The 17,395-nt window shown below is 60.1% G+C and overlaps 1 protein-coding gene across 2 annotated transcripts in view; it reads right to left on the bottom strand.

Annotated features, from left to right (window-relative positions):
* Positions 1-2,437: 2,437 nt before the first annotated feature.
* The window catches only part of SNX8 (sorting nexin 8), a 39,584-nt gene continuing 24,626 nt past the window's right edge, over positions 2,438-17,395 (bottom strand). For both annotated transcript variants that reach the window (XM_061208641.1, XM_061208642.1), the window contains exons 3-11: positions 16,007-16,124; positions 14,315-14,436; positions 11,768-11,848; positions 10,682-10,842; positions 9,918-10,050; positions 6,491-6,559; positions 5,426-5,575; positions 4,992-5,141; positions 2,438-2,600 (exon numbers count right to left, since the gene is read on the bottom strand). In XM_061208641.1, coding sequence (XP_061064624.1) covers positions 2,490-2,600; positions 4,992-5,141; positions 5,426-5,575; positions 6,491-6,559; positions 9,918-10,050; positions 10,682-10,842; positions 11,768-11,848; positions 14,315-14,436; positions 16,007-16,124 — 1,095 coding nt within the window. In that variant the 3' untranslated portion in view covers positions 2,438-2,489. The remainder of the gene's footprint in view (positions 2,601-4,991; positions 5,142-5,425; positions 5,576-6,490; positions 6,560-9,917; positions 10,051-10,681; positions 10,843-11,767; positions 11,849-14,314; positions 14,437-16,006; positions 16,125-17,395) is intronic.

The following is a 17,395-nucleotide window of genomic DNA, read 5'->3' as shown; positions in this document are numbered from 1 at the left end:
CTCCCTCCCCACTCTGCGTCTTCGCCCGCTGACTGGAGCATCGCTGTGGGTCACCACCGAGTCAGCCGGACACAGGCTGGAGGGACGTGGCCCGAAGGCACACGCCTTGGGCCGGGCTAAGGCAGTGGTGAGCCGCACTCAGCCCTAACGGGACAGGAGCGGCCAAAGGGCTCCCATCGGGAAAACGGGACCGGACGTCCTTTCACGGGGCTGTGACCAGGCTCCCCCGGGTGCGAGGAAAGCTCGGACACAGAGGTGTGCGGGGCCCACCTTGGAGCTGGAGCAGCCTCTCCTCCCCCTCCCCGAGCAAACACTGAGCAGAAAACCCTGCCCGCCGAGCCTGGGAACCCAGCGGCAGCCCGGGTGGAGGGCGGACGGGGAGCTTTGTGGAAAAGGTGCCTCTGCGACCCCAGCTGCCACGCGAGGGGGACACGGTCACTCCAGCGCCTTCCCGCTGACCCCTCTCCAGCACCTGGGGCGGGGGGAGCGCGTGGACCAGAAAACGCCCTGCAGGTGAGCCTCCCAGGAGAGCGAGGCCAGGCCTCCAGCCGAGAACGCGCTCCTGCTTTCCACGCGGGAGCCAGTCCCACCAGGAGGATTCTCTCCTGGAAAGTGCGTCTGAAGTCTTCGGTGTCAGAGTTCTGCCTGGTGGCCCGTGTGGGGAGGGCAAGCCTCAACCTGACCGGGGAGACGCTCCCCGCCCTCCGTGCCGCTGCGCCACCACCCACCACGTGGCCAGGGCGTCTCCCCCGCTCTCCGCTGTCCCGTGGCCTCGTGTCCGTCACCATCCACGGACAGACCTCGGGGGTGAGCAGCCACCGCCGCGGGGCCAGGAGAGCAGAGGCCTGTGGTCACGCTCTACGGCTCAAGCATACACAGCACCCGGGGACCAACCTGCAGGGCAGCACAGAGCCACTCAAAGTGCTTGGGAACCCGTTTCTACACAGAGAGATCAAAACGCAGAAACAGCCCACAAAGGGACAAATGGCACAGACGGCCCCTGCTGGCCAGGCTCCGGGGGCACACTGCCCCTCTCCTCGTCCTCCAGGAGACTGGCCAGCCCGGCACAGGAAGGCACACGTTGGCTGCCGTGGGGCTCCAGCGGGGTGGGGTGCAGCTGGCCTCCCCGCACGCCTGTGGCTTTGCTGGCACAGGCAGGACCCACGTGTGGATGAGCCCAGGCCCCGGTGGGCACGCTCACTTTGCCCTGGTCTGTGATGTGTGCCAGCTCACCAGGGAAGCCTGGTGTCACCCAGAGCCTCTGGGTCCCACGTGCGTGCCTCACACCGAGGGCAAACCCCCAGAACCAGGCACGTGTTGCAGGAAGGCAGGGATCTCAGAGACCCTGCGGTGCAGTCGACCTCCTCCAACGCCCTCCCAAGCCAGTGAGAACGGTGAAGGACGGGGGCACTTACACAACAGGGGTTCAGGGCAGGACACACACAGGCCCCAGGCGGACATAAGCCCACACGGCCCAGACGGCCGCCCCCTCGGAGCAGGCTCTGGGCCGGCAAGCGTGGCAGGGAGGCTGGCAGGAGGGTTCCTGCTGCCCCGAAGAAGCGAAGTCGGTGTAACAGAGGGTTACCAGAGCGACACAGATCCCGCCACAGAGCCCACTGCCCTGCCAGCCTCAACGCTCACGGTGTGGCCTCCCAAGAACAGACGGGCAGCCGCCTGCACCTGGACAGACGGCGGAAGCACCGGCTCACAAACCTCCAGACGCTTCGGTCCCCGCTTTGTGCTCCACACCTCAGACGGCCGGGCACACAACAGGGTCACAATGTGAGCGTGCACACGTGTGCGTGCCGTGCAGGGAGGGACACAGACGCCAGGGCCGCCAGGACTCACTCACAGTTTGGGCCCAGGGACCCTCGGGATCCCACTCGCATGGCCAGGGCTGTCTGCGGGCCGCAGCGGAAGGTCTCGCTGACCAGTTCCGTGTGGGACACGGCCACCTACATCTGACGGCAGCACGCCGGCCGCGGGGACGGTCCTGCCCCCCTCTCCCCGCTCAGCTATTCCAGAACCCTCCCGACTGTTCTAGCACATGGGTCCCCTGCACACACCCCCCTGCACGATCTGCTGTGTGAAAACCATCCCTGCCGCCTCGCCCTCTGTGGGTCCTGGGAGAAAACCATTCCAGGGACTCAACACTCTCGCCACCAGACTGACAGGCCACGGTGCGCGTCGGGAGGGCCGGGCAGGGTCGAGGGCAACCAGGACAGACCCCGTGTGGCCGCGGCTTCCATGGACGCCCGGCAGCCTAGTGCGTGTCCTCGGCCTTGCTCCCCGCGAGGGGAGGGGAGCCACGGCCACCGGGACCCGGCCCCACCCCGCCCGGGCATCAGCTCTTCCACAAGGGGCTGCAGCCCAACGCTGGGCCCCCCTCGGGGTCGGGGCAGCCACCACGTGAAGGGAATTAAACAGGAACACACCATTTGGAAAGAAGTTTTAGTGAGGGCGCCGGAGCTGCCGCCCACGTCCCAGCACTAGTGAGGAGACAGGCCGTCCTGCGGGGACCTCGGTGGGCTTGGGGCGCCGTGCGGTCCAGCGAAGAGGCACTGTAGCTTGGGCTGCAGGTCATTCCACACCTTGCTCATCTGGAGGAGGAAGGGGCAGGGTGGGGTGAGGAGATGGCGGCCGCCTGCGGCCTGACGCACCAGCTCTCTCCTCCTAAAATGCCCACGGAGAGAGGATACGCCTGTGCAGCCACGCCAGCCCACGTGTCACCTCCCCCAGAGCTCCCAGAGTGGGGGCGGGCCGGCCTTCCCACCCGCATCGCGGCCCAGCGCTCCGAAGACCCCTCCACAGAGCAGCCCAGGTAAGGGCGGACCCGCAACCAGAGGTCACGGTGGCTGGTGCCACCGCCCCGCCCGTGGACTGAAAGGCACAGGTCTGCTCGACGGAACAAGTGTTATCGCTGGGTTGCTCCCTCCGACAGGTCTGCAGGTGCTGGCCTTCCGGGCGGCTCAGAGGCCAAGACAACGTCCACCAGAGGAACACAGAGACAGGCAAAGCGAAAGCAGGGCGACCGCCACCACAGCTCCCGGCCCCAGGCGTCTGCGAGGAAGGAGGCTGAGCGGCGAGGCCCGTGTCCGAGACCAGCACTGGGGCAGAGGGGCTCGCGTCGCAACAGGAAGCAGCGTGGCCCTGGGAACGTGCGGCTGGAGCAGAGTCTAGTCCCCGAGTTTCGAGACCGGGGCACTCACGAGTCACCCACAGCGGAGAAATCCAGGATCGCGTCAGGAAATGTCCCCACCGGCCGCCCGGACCTGCCCGTGAGGTCTCACCGGCGTACAGCCCTACCTCCCCCAGCGCTGCTGCTGCTGCCTTGGCCACACCTGCAGTTCCCACACTGTGCCCGAGGGCACCTGGGCACCCCAGCGAACTCCAGGGGCACCACGAACTACGAGAAACACTCAAGGGAAACTCGGCGTTTGTCACAGGCTACATGGACCACTGCTGTGACGCTGTCTGGAGCTAAGAACCTAAGAAACAGAACCATTAAAAAGGTACTTTGGCCTCGGGCTGCTGTGAAAAGTCACTGAGGCACTAAGAGAAAGTCAAGGAACTTCTGTCTCAGGCGGGCAACATTTCTCACTCATGCCCGACTCCCCTGGCATCCCACTGAAAGCACAGACCCTTGAGTCCCGGGCCCAGCGGTTCTGAAAGCAAGTCTGAGAGGGATCTGTACACTAACCCACACGCTGACCAGACCCTCCAGGCCGCTCCAGCACTACTGGCTCCAGACCGCTCTGGCCCGGCCACCTCTCGCCTGGATGCACCATCTCGTGTCTTCTACCCCTGAATCCGCACGCCCAGCCACCGCCCGGCACCTTTCCGAACTACAGGTCTGAGTTCCCTCCACACGCTGCTCACAGAAGCCTCCCTGGCCCTCCGGGCAGGGTCGCCAGCTTCCCAGACTGCACCCCGGCCCACCCCCGGGGCCCCGCGTGGGACCCGTCCCCTCCAGCTGGCCGACCTGTCGGGATCTCCCACTCCTCTGGTGTCAGGGACGGCTGCGGGGCAGGTGTGTGCCCAGCACGGCCACAGAACCCGGCACGGAACGATGACTAAGCAGCCCATTTCCACCAAATCCCCGAGCCGGTCTCGGAAGGCTGCAAGGGTCATATTCTATGCCACTTTTCAGGTAGGGACGCTGGCGCAGAGGTTAAACAACCCAACCATAGGCCGTTAAGAGCTCAGAACTGGTGCAGAGCTGGAAGCTGAGACAGCTAGGATGTGAGGTTTAGAGAGTCTGAGCCTACACTATCTCCCCGCCCCCCGCCTGAGTATCAAAGAGCTAGACGTGGCCCCCGGCAGGCGTGTCCCTCACAGGAGGTGCCGGTGCCCCCAGAGCCAAGAAGGAGTCCAGGATGGAGGATGTCAGGGAGCAGGAGGGTGTGGGCTACTATGAGGCCGGCAAACGCAGAAGCGGGCAGAGATCGTCTAAGTGTCTCTTCAGCCCTGGCTGGACACACACATCCCAGGCTGTACCTGGGGGCAGTGGGCAAAGAGCCAAAAACCAAGCTAGAGTTATGTGGCTGACACAAGGCTGTCATCGCAGTCTGCAGGGTCCCCGGACCGTCATGGCGCTTCTCAAGGGCTCAGCAAGGTCTTCAGAGAAATATCCCATCTGTGGTCCCCCTGCACCTCCTCACACTGACACCCACTGTCTGCTCTCATTCCCGGGGATTCCATGTGCTTTGCCTCTGACCTCTGTCTAGAACTCCTCCAGAAGCAAAGAAATTCTTCCTTTACAGTCCTGCTCTGCTCTCCCACCACCCCGCCCCCCGGGAGCCACAAGGACAACGTCAGGATTATCGACGGCTACAATGAGACGAGAACGGTTCCAAGCCCTAGCTCACCCGCTGCACTCATTTCCTAAGTAACTCTTCAAGGTCAGCCGCAGGGCTGCCAGACCTGCAGGAAGGGCTGCTGCAGGAAGAAGGGCGCTGGCCCGGACGGGTAGGTGTGTGTGGGGGACCCACCTCCTTGTGCCCTTGGATCTGGGAGCTGACGAAGGCCCCGAGGATGTGGGAGGTAAGGGGCAGGTAGACGTGGACCAGCTGCGTCTCCTGGTGCAGGCAGTACAGGGAGAAGTAGTTGCGAAGCTCCATCGTCTGGATCACGTTCTCCTGCTGCAGAGCAAAGAGCCCCTCGCGACTGGCCCAGCACGCGGTGGGAAGGAGGAGCGCCAGGGCCCACACACCAGCCCTCCTGAGCCCAGGGCCAAGCCCCTCCTCCGTGCAACACGTCGTTCACACCGGCTCTGCCACCCGGTGCCTGGGCGTCAGCGTCCCGGCGGCTCAGGGAGCCAACCACAGGAAGCCGGGGAGGACGGCCCGGGGCCCAACGGCAGGTGTGGAGAGGCGCCCTCGGGCCCGCCCTCCACCCCGCAGGCGGGCCGGGCCGCCGCGCCCACCTCCACGATGCGGGCCTCCAGCTGCTCCACAGACTCGGGCTCGCGGTTCTGCGCAGCGGCGCTCGTCATCTGCCGCTTCATCAGGCTGTACTTGTGCAGCGCTCGCTGGTGCTTGTGCAGCACGCCCTTCTCGTGCCGCTCACAGAGGTCCTGCCGGGAGGAGGTGGCACGTCAGCCCAGGAGGCGGGAGGCACAGACGGCACCCGCCGCACGCGGCCTCCAGGCCTGGGGGCGAGGACGGCTTTTCCTGCTTAGAAGCCGCTCACACGCACCCCGCTCACTCCACTCTCGGTGTTCGTGGAAGGGAGCGTCCCGCTGAGCCACCCGGGGCGAACTGTGGAGGGTCACGGTGCAAATCCGCACAGCCAGAAACCCACAGGGAAATGAGCAGCGCAGGGCGGGGACAGCCCTGGACCTCACACGTCATGCTGACCAACGTCCAGAAAGCCAGTGTCCCTCCAGCAGCAAGATCAGTCTCCTAAAGGACGACGCACTGGCATTTCCCTGGGGCCCGAAAGTAACCCCGATCACAATTCCTGTGGGAATACTAGCCACGGAATCACAGGGCTGCAACTTAAGAGGCCACTGGCTGCTATCCCACCCAATAGAGGAACCCCTTCTAGAACCTTCCCCACCAGCGCTGGGCCAGCTCCCCGAGCTCAGCACAAAGGATCCTCAGGGCTCACAGGCGATCCATCCCGCCACCGACGGTTGGAAAGCCGCCCCTGTCCCCAGCTGAGGCCTGACTTCCCAGAACCTCCACCCCCTAGAAGAGGCAGCTCCCGCTGGGCCAGCCCCTCGTGTATCTATAGAGAGCGATGGCAGTCACACTCACGCACGCACGCATATGCGCCCCTCGCTCTCACATGGGGAAGCCAGAGGCCTGCCCACAGCACCCTGCGGGACGCACACCCCCCTCCCCCAGGGAGCCTGCAGGAGGCCCATCCACACCCCGCAGCCCTGGCTTCAGGCTCTTTTTCCATTTCCCCCAGAGTCACACCCTTGAAAGGTCACAGCAGCCTTCTCAACAGCTCTGTCCCCGACCAAGCAGCAGCCGAGACTCACTTTATAGGACTGGAGCAAATCCAGGAAGAGGTTCAGTTTCTCCACCACGTCGTTCTCCTCCTGTTTGCCCTGGAAAACACGGGGCAGGTGGGCCAACAGCGACTGAGCACACAGGGCCCAGAGACAGGGGCGCACACCCACCGCAGGCCTGGGCTGGCTCGGCCCCCAGAACCGCGGGCCAGCTGTGCAGGGGGCCCTGTCCACACGACAGCCCGCCGACGTGAGGCCGAAGCCTCGGAACCCGCAGGTGGACAAGAACGAGGGCCGGGTGCCCTGCGCCCACCTCACGTCCCGCCCGCCTCCCGCTCGCCTCCCGACCCGCCCAGCAGCCTGGCCGCCGCAGACAGACAGCGGAGCTGGGTTTACACGGGGGAGCAAGTGGGAGGGATGCAGCGGGGACAAGGGGAGTCGTCGCGGTTTCAGTGAAAGGGAGAGAAGCGCGGCCTGCGAGGGGCCGAGGGGAGGGTCTGCAGCTGCGGGACTGAATCTGAAGACTGAGCTGCATGAACCAAGTCCTGCTGGTGCTCTGCTGACGCGGAGACGCAGGCGAGGGAGGGGCAGGCCGTGGGGGGCGGCGGGGGGCCCGGACCCCGCACACGCCTCTGCACCCAGGTTGATGCGGGGAGCCCCAGGGCGTCGTGGGAGGGGGCTGTTCGCCGACCGGGTGTCCTGGTAATGACGGGGTGAAGCCCCGCTCGCTCCCGGAATCACCCACCACACCCGCGAGGCGTGTAGCCCAGGGCCGCTCGCATGGACGAGCCACGTCCACACGGCCAATGGGCATCGATGCTCGGAGCCGCTCCCGGGCAGGAGGAGTCGGTGCCAAAGCCCTGGGCTGGGCTGCTCTGGGCCCAGAGTTGGTGCCTGGAGACGAGGGAGGGCAGCATGAGGGAGAAGCGCGGTCTCTCCACCTCCTGCTCCAGGAACGGCAAACACGGGCCTGCAGGCCACCACGCGCCCTCCCTCGGTCGCCACAGCAACGGTCAGGCTACGGTGGTTTCCAGGAAACCCCCCATGCTAGCTCTGTGGTCCCGGCCACGTGTGCTGGGGGGCTCTCGCACCCTCATATCCCTCAGCCACCAACATGCGTCAAGTCCCTCTTCCAGGTGCGCTGAGCACCTCTCCCAGGTGTTTGCTGAGCCCCTCTCCCAAGTGCAGCACCGGCTCCTCTGGGAAACCAAGCCCCTTCTACAACCTGTAGAGCTCCAGCCATGGCAGAGAATGAAAAGCTCACCCCATAAACCGCACATCAGACTTGGTATGGGGAGGGTGCAGGCAGAAGAAATGAAGAGAAGTCCACGACCGATGGGGACACAAGCGCTGGAATGGGAGCCGGGGGCTTCCACCCAGGCTCTGGTACCAACTCAGGGGGACCTAGGCCCTCGGACCCGCTGAGCCCAGAGGTTCCCAGCCATTCAATCCCGCACCCACAGTCAAGGTTCTAGCCAGTAAGGTGACAGGAAAATAACAGGCATGTTGCAGGTTTTTTCAACTCAGAAAGGGAAACACCAGATGGCCACAAGTGCCCTGTCCCTCCTGACTGGGCAGGGGACACAGGAGAACAGAGGTTCCTCCCCGGGTGTGTAGCCGGGGGGACCCCTGCGTGTGTCATTTGCTCCCAAGTCCCTGCTCTGATGCTGTGCAAGAGCCTAAACCAGCAGCGCATGTGCCTTTACAGAAAGCACACACCCCGGCGCCAAGAAAGAGACAGCCCCACTGTAAGTCTCACTTGTCTGGCTGGGACATAGTTATCAGGTCTCCTAACGGGTCTGGGGAGAATAAAACCGTGATACGTAAAAACGGAATTTAGAACTAACCCTCGGATATCTTCACTTGCACAGCAAGAGTGAAGTGGAACCCTAGCTCTGACGGATGAAAGTCCTGACAGGCCATTTGATCCAGTTTCGTGTTAAAACCGTACTGATTTCACGTCAACATAGAAACCACCAAGAACAATGAGGGATATTCAGGAAACAGCACCGCGCAGACATGACATCGCCAAGCAGCACTTGTGCGGAACCTCGGAGGCAGGAGGAACTTCACACTGCACCACATGAGAAGCCTGACGCCCCGCTCCCCTCTTCAGGGCAGGAGCAGCATCCAAATCGGAATCAGAAAAGATGCTGGAAATGATCGAGTTGGGGTTCCCACCCTGCTCTGGGTGCCCCCGCCAGGTTACCTGTCCAAGAGGGAGCTGTGGGCCCAGGGCCTGGGTCCCGGCAACAGAACAGCTTCGTTTGTATGTTTTACAGACAGCTCTGAGTACAGGGCCAAGGGTTAAACAAAAGCTGTTAATGATCTAGGCCAGCTCCCTTGTTTCTAATCACAGAGAAAAATACCCAGGGACCAAAGCGGCCCGAGCGAGGTCCCAGCACGAGACACAGGCCAGCACAAAGCACGCTGCCCGAGCTCGCCCGCCTCTCTACCCAGCCAGTCCTCTGACACCACGTTCTTGGTCCCCAACCCCACCCCGCCCGCCATGGAAATGCAGGCTCCTCTCACCTGGAGATGGGCTGGGCCCCGGGCCAATTCCACACGACGCGGACGCCGGCCACACTCAGTGTCTGAAAGACACACTCAGGCACGGGGACCACAGGGGAAGAACACCCAGCACTTTCCACACCAGGAACGTGGTCAGATTCCCTTTTCATCACTCAGAGCTGTCCTGGCACCTGAGCGCCCCACCTGGAGCCTGAAAACCCCCCAGACCCACCCGTCGCTGTGGTTCTGTGACTCGCTACTAAGGAGCTTTGAGCCTCAGCCGGGCAGCAAGGCCTCCATTTTAATGCATTTAAAACCAGCTACCAGCAGCCTAAAGCCCATTTCCCCAAGCACTAGGAAGCAAACTCTCACCCTCAAAATTATGCAACAGTTTTATATCATAAAAGCACCCAGATGAACATTTCCCTCTGATGGTAAACACCGTATGCGCACATTAACCCCCCACGACGACAAGACTCTGCAGATTTCCACAAACAGCACCTGCCACAGAGCAGGAGCATTTCCTGAGGTAAACTGGGTGTCTAGGGCGGGACATGGAGGGACCCTCTGGGGCAGCTGGGAGCCTGGCTGTCCTGCTGAGCCTTCAAGCGGCCAAATGCTGCTTGGCTACGACGGCACCATGGGAGCGCCCTGGGCAGTGCAAGACTACATCTCCAGGGACACAGCATACCTTCTAATCTCAGCAAGGTCAGATTCCAGAGACCAGAGCCCAATTTGTCCACGTCATCAGCAACCCTCTCAAGAGCGTAAAGGACTCACAGGGAGCCACCCGGAACAGACGGGGACGTGCACTTCCGACCTGAGAACTGCTGCCCACTCACTCAAGACTCAGAGCTGTGACGCCCATCTAAGAAGAAGACGCTCCTGCACACCACGGCATCGAATGTTCTCCGGAACAAGCACCTCGGAGAACAAGCCCACTCACCTGCTGTGCAGCCTTGTCAGCGAGCAGTGCGAATTCAACGGACAGGCCTTTCAGCGCCTGTTTGAGGGACCCCCACATGCTACTGTTCAGAGTGGCCCAGGAGGGGAGCGGGGTCGTGTCAGACCCTAAAGCACTGAGGAAGAAGGAGACACACAGGGGAAGAGACACTCAGGCCTGGAAGCTGGGCGGGCAGCCCACCCGACGCCCCCCTCTGCCCCACAGCACAGCACCCCAGGGTGGCCGCCCCGCACATCTCCCAACCAAGACCCCTGCTACTCGCAGAGCAGGAGCCCCGGGAGTCTGTCGGAACGGTAGGGTCTCGATCCACCGAGACCTGGAGCCAACTGTCAGCGAGACCCCGAGGGAACGTGTGCACAGCGGGGTGGAGGCACGCAGCTCTGGGGACAGCTGCAGAGGGCAGCGTCCCGGCTCGAGGCCCGGCCCCTCCTCCAGAGGAGAGGAAGCGTGACCAGCCCAGCACGGCCCTTCCTGGATCAGATGAACTTTCTCAGGTCTGATCCTGACAACGGGGGGGGGGGGAACCCCTACGTTTGGGAACCCCGATGCTCTGCCTACACTCTCCATCTCTCTTCTTTCTTCTAAGTGCGATCTCGTCTCCCCAGCCCTTTCCTTCCCCTTCGGGGTAGAACGAGTCAGAACGAGAGTCATTATGGTAAACGCACTTTCTGCTCCAAGCCCGCCACCAAAGGCTAAAGACCCCGCCCCACAAAACTGACCCCATGGAGCCCACCAGGGTCACCTGCCTCAGTTCCTTCCCGAATATGAGAAGGTCAGCAGCATTGTCGATGGCCCGCGACACCATCCGCTCGGCCCTATCGCGAAGCTTGTGGAAGCTGTTGTAGATGTTGCGAATCAGCTCCCGGCTGATGGCGAATTGAGTCTGGATGTCGGCTGGGAGGAAGTCCTGACGGGGGAGGAGGGAGGAGACTGTGCATCACCAGACGTGAAAACCTTCCAGAAAAGACGACCAGCAGGAGAGGAAGCAACTCCATCGACCGAGCAGGTAAACGAGCCCAGACCCCCAGGCCAGGTCACACAGCGCCCAGCCCAGGAGCCCACTTCTTTCTCCAGCGCCCGCCCTGGACCCCCCTTCTTGTCCAAAAGAGACACAGAAACCAGCACTACACGCACACCACAAAAAACATGATCTGCAAACTCGACACGATGAACGTGCGGTCCTGACTCTGCACGAGGGCCAGGCCTCTGTATTTCCTCATTTATTCCCGAAGGGTAACTTTTCACCAGCTTTAATATTAACTACCTATTAATATTAACTAATGTTAACTACACAATGCTTAGAAAACAAAAGGCTTAGGAAATAAAATGAAGGTATAAAAGAGTCTGTGTTTTTGTATGGAGAAGTAGTTTAAGAAGAAATAACAAAAAAAAAGCTACCAAATAGCTGCTTTCATCCTTTTGAGAAAGAGACCAGATTAACTAAATTTAAAAATAAAACAATGCAACAATCAATCCCCTGAAATCCAAAAAGCTGATGACCAAGCATCCATCCATCTGAATCACAAAATGCCTGAGGACATGGCACGAGGGGCCGGTGGGCCCTGTGGTCGAAGAGCGCTCAGTCACACCTCGGCCCTTCTGCCTAGGCGTTTGGGACCTTGCAAATGGCAGCCTCTCTCTCTGTTTCCTCGTCTGTAAAATGGGCACGACACCCGCTGGGTTTCAGAGCAACTGAAACAAGGGTCAAGGGAGAAAACCATGTGACCCATCTTAGCACGATGTCTGGCACACGGTAGAGGCAAAACAAACATCACTAACTGTTCACATGATTACTGCTCAGGGGGAAGGGATCATTAAAATCAGAAAAGTACCTTGGCCCGAGCAGCCAGCTTACAATTCATGAACTCATCTCCCACACACTGAGCGGATTCCTTTAACTTGTTCTGCACATCCTGCAAAAGCGAGAGAGAAACACTTGACCCTCAACCAGCCACAGAACCGGAGGCATGAGACCAACTGAGCCACCAGAAAGCAGGGCCCAGTCCCCCCTCGAGAGAGAAGTGTCTCCATGTGTTGGCCTTTTTTTTTCTTTTGGGCTGCATTGGGTCTTCGTTGCTGCACGCAGGCTTTCTCTAGTTGCAGCAAGCGGGGGTTACTCTTCGTTGCGGTGCGCGGGCTTCTCATTGCAGTGGCTTCTCTTGTTGCGGAGCACGGGCTCTAGGTGCGCGGGCTTCAGTAGTTGTGGCTCACGGGCTCTAGAGCACAGGCTCAGCAGTTGTGGCGCTCGGGCTTAGCTGCTCTGCGGCATGTGAGCTCTTCCCGGGCCAGGGCTTCAACCCGTGTCCCCTGCATTGGCAGGCGGATTCGTAACCACTGTGCCACCAGGGAAGCCCTCCATGTGTTTGCTTTAACGTAAGTATTCTGTAATCTCTTCCTGTCTCCCGTTCCATTTTTTTCGCATTGGTCTTAACCTTTCGGGTGATCGCTCTTCTAGAGGCAGGAAAGCCTGACCTCATGACAGCACTGCAAACTCCAGCTCTGGAGTGGAGCTCTCTCTCCAGAAAAACGGAAACTCCACCTCCAGACCAGGGACATGAGTACTTGGGACAGACGTCGGAGTCACTAGATCCTGGAAGGTCCCACGTGGGGCGCAGAGACAGGGACTGAAGCCTCCTCCCTTCCTATGATCAGACCCATGGGGTCAGGGCCCCCAGAGCCCTGAGAGAGCTGATGGCAGAGAAAGGGCAGCACTTGGGGTCCCGAGCCCTGGCTCTGAGCTCTGCCCTCTGAAGGGAGGCTCCCTGGCAAAGCCGAGCCTTAAGACGAGCCCCACAAAGAGCCACGGAAGATACAGGCAGAGACCCTAACACGCAGCTGTGTGTGGGTGAAGGAATCGTAACATTTCAGAGATGCCTTGAAGAGCATCTGTCCCAATTCCCTCATTTTACCAAGAAGCAAATGGTGCTGGAAGGCCCAGGGACAGGCATCTGTGTAAGGGCAGCGGGGGCCGCTGGAGCCTGACGCCACCCGGCTTCCGCAGCAGCTCGCCCTCCCACCAGCCTCCCTCTGCCTCGAGCTGAGCGTAGCTCCCTCGTCCCACCGCGTCCCTCTGCCTCGAGCTGAGCGTAGCTCCCTCGTCCCACCGCGTCCCTCTGCTGCGGTCAAGATCCCAGCTCTGCAGGAGCCTGTCCAGCCCCAGGGTTTGAAAGACCCACCTCCCAGCGCAAGGGCAGAAGGCCATAGCATGCATTCCCTGGATGTCTGGAACGGGTCCCATAAAAGGGGCAGACCCACAGGCCCCCCGGGCATTGCAGAGGGAAAGGCCACAGTGTCTCTAGGGGTCAAAGGCCCCTTTGGCCTCCAGGGAGAGAGAGGTAAAGGAGGCGGCCAGGCTTGTGTGGAATCCACCTCTGCGGCTCTGCGCCCGCATCTTCCTGCAGCCGGCGAGGGCACATCTGTCCCACCGCAGGCCGTGTGGGGCGTCCTCGCTGGAGCCCCCTCCACCCACCCCAACAAGGAGAGGGTCCCTCGGGGAAGCCTCTCCGCCTCCGAAGAGCTCAGCCCTGGGCGCACGGGGCCGTCCAGGCGGTGCCTCGTCGGGCTGTGCCTCGGCGTCCTGGCGGACCAGGACGGCCTGACGGACCAGGACGGCCTGATGGACCAGGACGGCCTGACGGCAGCCCGGAGCAAGATGCTGCCACTCCAGCGTCTCACCGGAATCACGGCCCACACAGAGCTCCCCTCCCAGGACACACGTCCGCCCTGCAGCTCGGCCGGGGAGACTCAGCGGGCGCTCCCAGTAGTACGGAGTCCAACCCAGCCTTCCATTTGTTTTAGTTTTTTATTTTGGCCACACCGCACAGCATACAGGATCCTGGTTCCTGGACCAGGGGTGGGACCTGCGCTCCTTGCAGTGGAAGGGCGGAGTCTTACCCACTGGACCGCCAGGGAAGTCCCCAGCCTTCTTTTTTAAGTAAATGCACATTCACATCTGGAGTCACTAGCCTGTCTGTCAACCCTCCAAACCGCAGAGGCTCCTGTGTATCACCTTCAAGCCCTCAGAGACTGCGCTGAAAAGCCACCCCTTCCACACAAAACCCTGAGAAGTCGGAACCGGGATGCCTCTTAGAATCGTACTCAACCTGTTACCTTGGGAGAATATAAATCTTATTTGTGTTTGTCCCACGTAAATAGATTCTGTCATGGCACCCAAACAAGGGGATTAAGGGGAGAGCACGAAACAAAAGCAAATTTAAGAATGAAAATAAGTGGGACTGCTGTGGGCCTGGGTTTGATCCCTGGTCGGGGAACTAGGATCCCACAAGCCGCGCGGCACGGCCAAAAAAAAAAAATAATAACAATAAGACCCGGGGAGCCTCAGGCCCCAGCACGCAGACCGCTGTGCGGCAGGTACTCACGGGGCCACTGAAGGACAGGAACAGCTTGAGAACAACGTCCTCGGAGAAGGGCGGGTGCCGGGCCACCAGGTTGATGAAGCGCTTCAGTGCTCTCCTCCGGGCCTCGATGAATTCCCTGTCAGCTGGACGCAGAACACGGGGTGACCACACAGAGCCTGGGGCACGAGCCCCCGCGACCTCGCTCTCAGGGCCCAACGCCTCCCACGCGGAGAGCTCTCCAAGCCACAGGGCCAGCCGGGGGCATGGGACACAGACCAGAGGCTGCAGAAGGCGCACCAGACCCCCAGCTCGGCGCCCTGCCGCCTGCGGACACACCGGGTCCGGGATCTGCCGAGGAAAACCACACAGCCCGCCGGCTTCGCTCAGTGGCACTGGACCCCGCACTCTGACCCCTCTCTGATGCCGCTCTCTATGAACAAATGGGCTTTGCTAAACTCATGTATTAATTTGACCCAGTTTTCCAGTTCACGTCACTCATTACTCACTCTCCAACTGCGAACTGCTTTCGTTTGGGTTACGTATTCTCACTCCAAGGGCAAAAAAAGTAAAAGTGTACGATGATGCACTGAGGGTATTTAAATCTGACCGCAAATAAAAATGGTATTTAAAGTATTATTTTTTAATTATTGAGAAAAAGCTGGAAGAGGATCTCCCCCCCTCAAGGCCACCAGGACCCCGTCCACTGAAGGCTACGTTTTCATTAAGGCCAAGTCACACGACCAAGCATTGCATGACAGTTTCCAGTTCTAAACCCTACCCACACCCAATCAACCTTGATGCTTGGATTTCAGTGAGCATCCCCCTTACTCCCAAAGTATTTCCAACTCCTGCCCTCAGCATCCCTCCCCTTCCACGTGCTCAGGTGGGGCAAGAAGAAAACGACGTCATCAGATTCTGAGCTAGTCAGTGGCCAGAGAGGGCAGAAGTACTTTAGGACGGTGGAAAACGGCAGAAAATCAATGGTCAGCTTTGGGTACTTGCCTTTGGATCGGGTTTCATCTAGAATCTGAGAAAAGGGCTGTGGGTGAAGGTCAAGGAGACCTGAGAGGAGGCCTCAGCTGTCTCCCACGCTCTGGAACCCTGCGAGAGACAGGCCAGTGCAGGGGGCCCGGAGACACCTGTGATCCCTCACCTAGCCCCAGGTAATCGCTGGTGAAGCATGAAGATGAGATGGCCACCTGCTATTGTTTTCACCTCCTTTGAGATGCAGGTTAGATCACTGGGCTGACATTCACTTCTGTTCTCTCGCAGAACACCTTACACTATGGTGGTACCCACTGCTCTCCAAGAGCCGGCAAAACAAACAGCGCTCCTGGTCCCCCACTCAGGAGCCCCAGGACGCCTGGCCTCTGCCCTCTGGGAAGGAGAACTGGGGTACACTCCTTCTCCCTTGCAGAATGGGGCACTTCCTTACGTGTCAGTTATCAAGCAGGAGGCTCATGTAACTAAGGGCACCAGGTGATGTCACCTTCCCGTACCAGACCTGGGCTCTAAGCCACAGCTGCGCCCAGATTCCCTAGGGGCTGGTGCTGCACCACAGCCCTGCTACTGTCCTATCCCTGCTGGGCAGAGGGCCAGAGGAAGATGGGCCACGAGGGGAGAGTGGCGTCCATCACGGAGCCAGGACCTCAGCACAGGGCGGGGGGACCCCACCCGCCTACGCCCCCCGGCCAACAGCAAACCCAGCTTTACCTCCCAGCATCCTCTTGGGCGGGAGGGCCGGCACCATGCGGTACGGGAACTTCTGCAGCAGCGCCTCGTGGAAGACCACGAAGTCATTGTACCGTCGATACACGCAGGACTTGAAGCGCTGCAAGAAAAGAGGTTCGGAGCTCAGTAGAAACCCTCACCCTTCACAGTTTCCCCTTACCTTCCCCTTCCACCACTGAACAGAACCTGCGAAATAACAGGACTAAATTCCTCACCTGCTCTCACCGGGCCTTTACCAGAAGGAGAAATCCTCTATGTCCTTGATGGATGGAAATACAACTTTTAAACACTGCGTAGCTCTAACTGTGTATTTAATTAACCGTCTATTATTCTGGATCTTCTGAACAAGACGAGTCTCCTTACAGGAGTTTCCACCTATATGGCGGCATCCCTCCTCCCCTTAGGTATCACATGGGAATACCTTTGAGGGTATGTCCTCAACATACACTTTCAAACCGTGCTAACACAAGCAGCACTGCGCCTCCTGAAATAGACCCAACGGCCTAAAAGCAGACTAAACGCTGAACACGAAGACTGAAACACGGCAGACACGCAACTCAGATGAAACTGCCAACAGAGTCCACCATGAGCCCGCCCTTGATAAACCTGCAGGTTCCACAGGATTAACATCCTGTCCAGAGAGCAACCTCACTGGGGTCGAATGTAAGAGCTCTCACAAGAACCAAGGTGAGCAGTGATCCCTACAATTAACTATGTTACACTAGTTACTAATTAACATCACCGACTGGAAAAAGCCAGTCTGAGATGGTGACATACTGTGTGGTTCCGATGACACGACACTCAGGAAAAGGCAAAGCTACGGAGACGGTGAAAGATCAGTGGTGTCTGGGTGGAGGTGGGGGAGGGGTGAAGGGGGGCAGAGCACAGGGGACGCTTAGGGCAGTGAAGCTACACTGTGTGATTCTACAGCGGTGGACCAAACCCAGAGGATGTACAGTAACAAGAGTGACCCTTCATGTCAACTGTGGACCCTGGGTGACAATGACGTGTCTAGGCAGGTTCATCACCTATAACAAATGCACCATCTGGCGGGGGGGTTGGCGGTGGGAGGAGAGGAAGATGGGAAATCTGTTCCTTCCGCTCAGTATTGCTGTGAACCTAAAAACACCCCCCAAAAAACAAAGTCTATACAAAGCTAAATACACTATACGAAGGACAAGTATGAAGCCACGTGTGTCCACCTCTGGCGGGCATCGTGCCACGTCTGCACTCACTCTAACTCCAGCAAGCATGCAAGCAGGGGGCACAGCCCCAGGAGCCGCGTGGCCCAGAAGCCCCCCCCGCGGTCCTAACATTAGCGGGCTGACCCCTCCACGCACGTTTCAGGAGGTGACCTGGGCAAAACGGCCT

This window comes from Eubalaena glacialis, chromosome 13 (assembly GCF_028564815.1).
Source record: "Eubalaena glacialis isolate mEubGla1 chromosome 13, mEubGla1.1.hap2.+ XY, whole genome shotgun sequence".
In the NCBI taxonomy this organism is placed as follows: Eukaryota; Metazoa; Chordata; class Mammalia; order Artiodactyla; family Balaenidae; genus Eubalaena; species Eubalaena glacialis.
The sequence above is the reverse complement of the archived record's forward strand: the minus strand, read 5'-3'. Positions and strand labels throughout refer to the sequence as shown.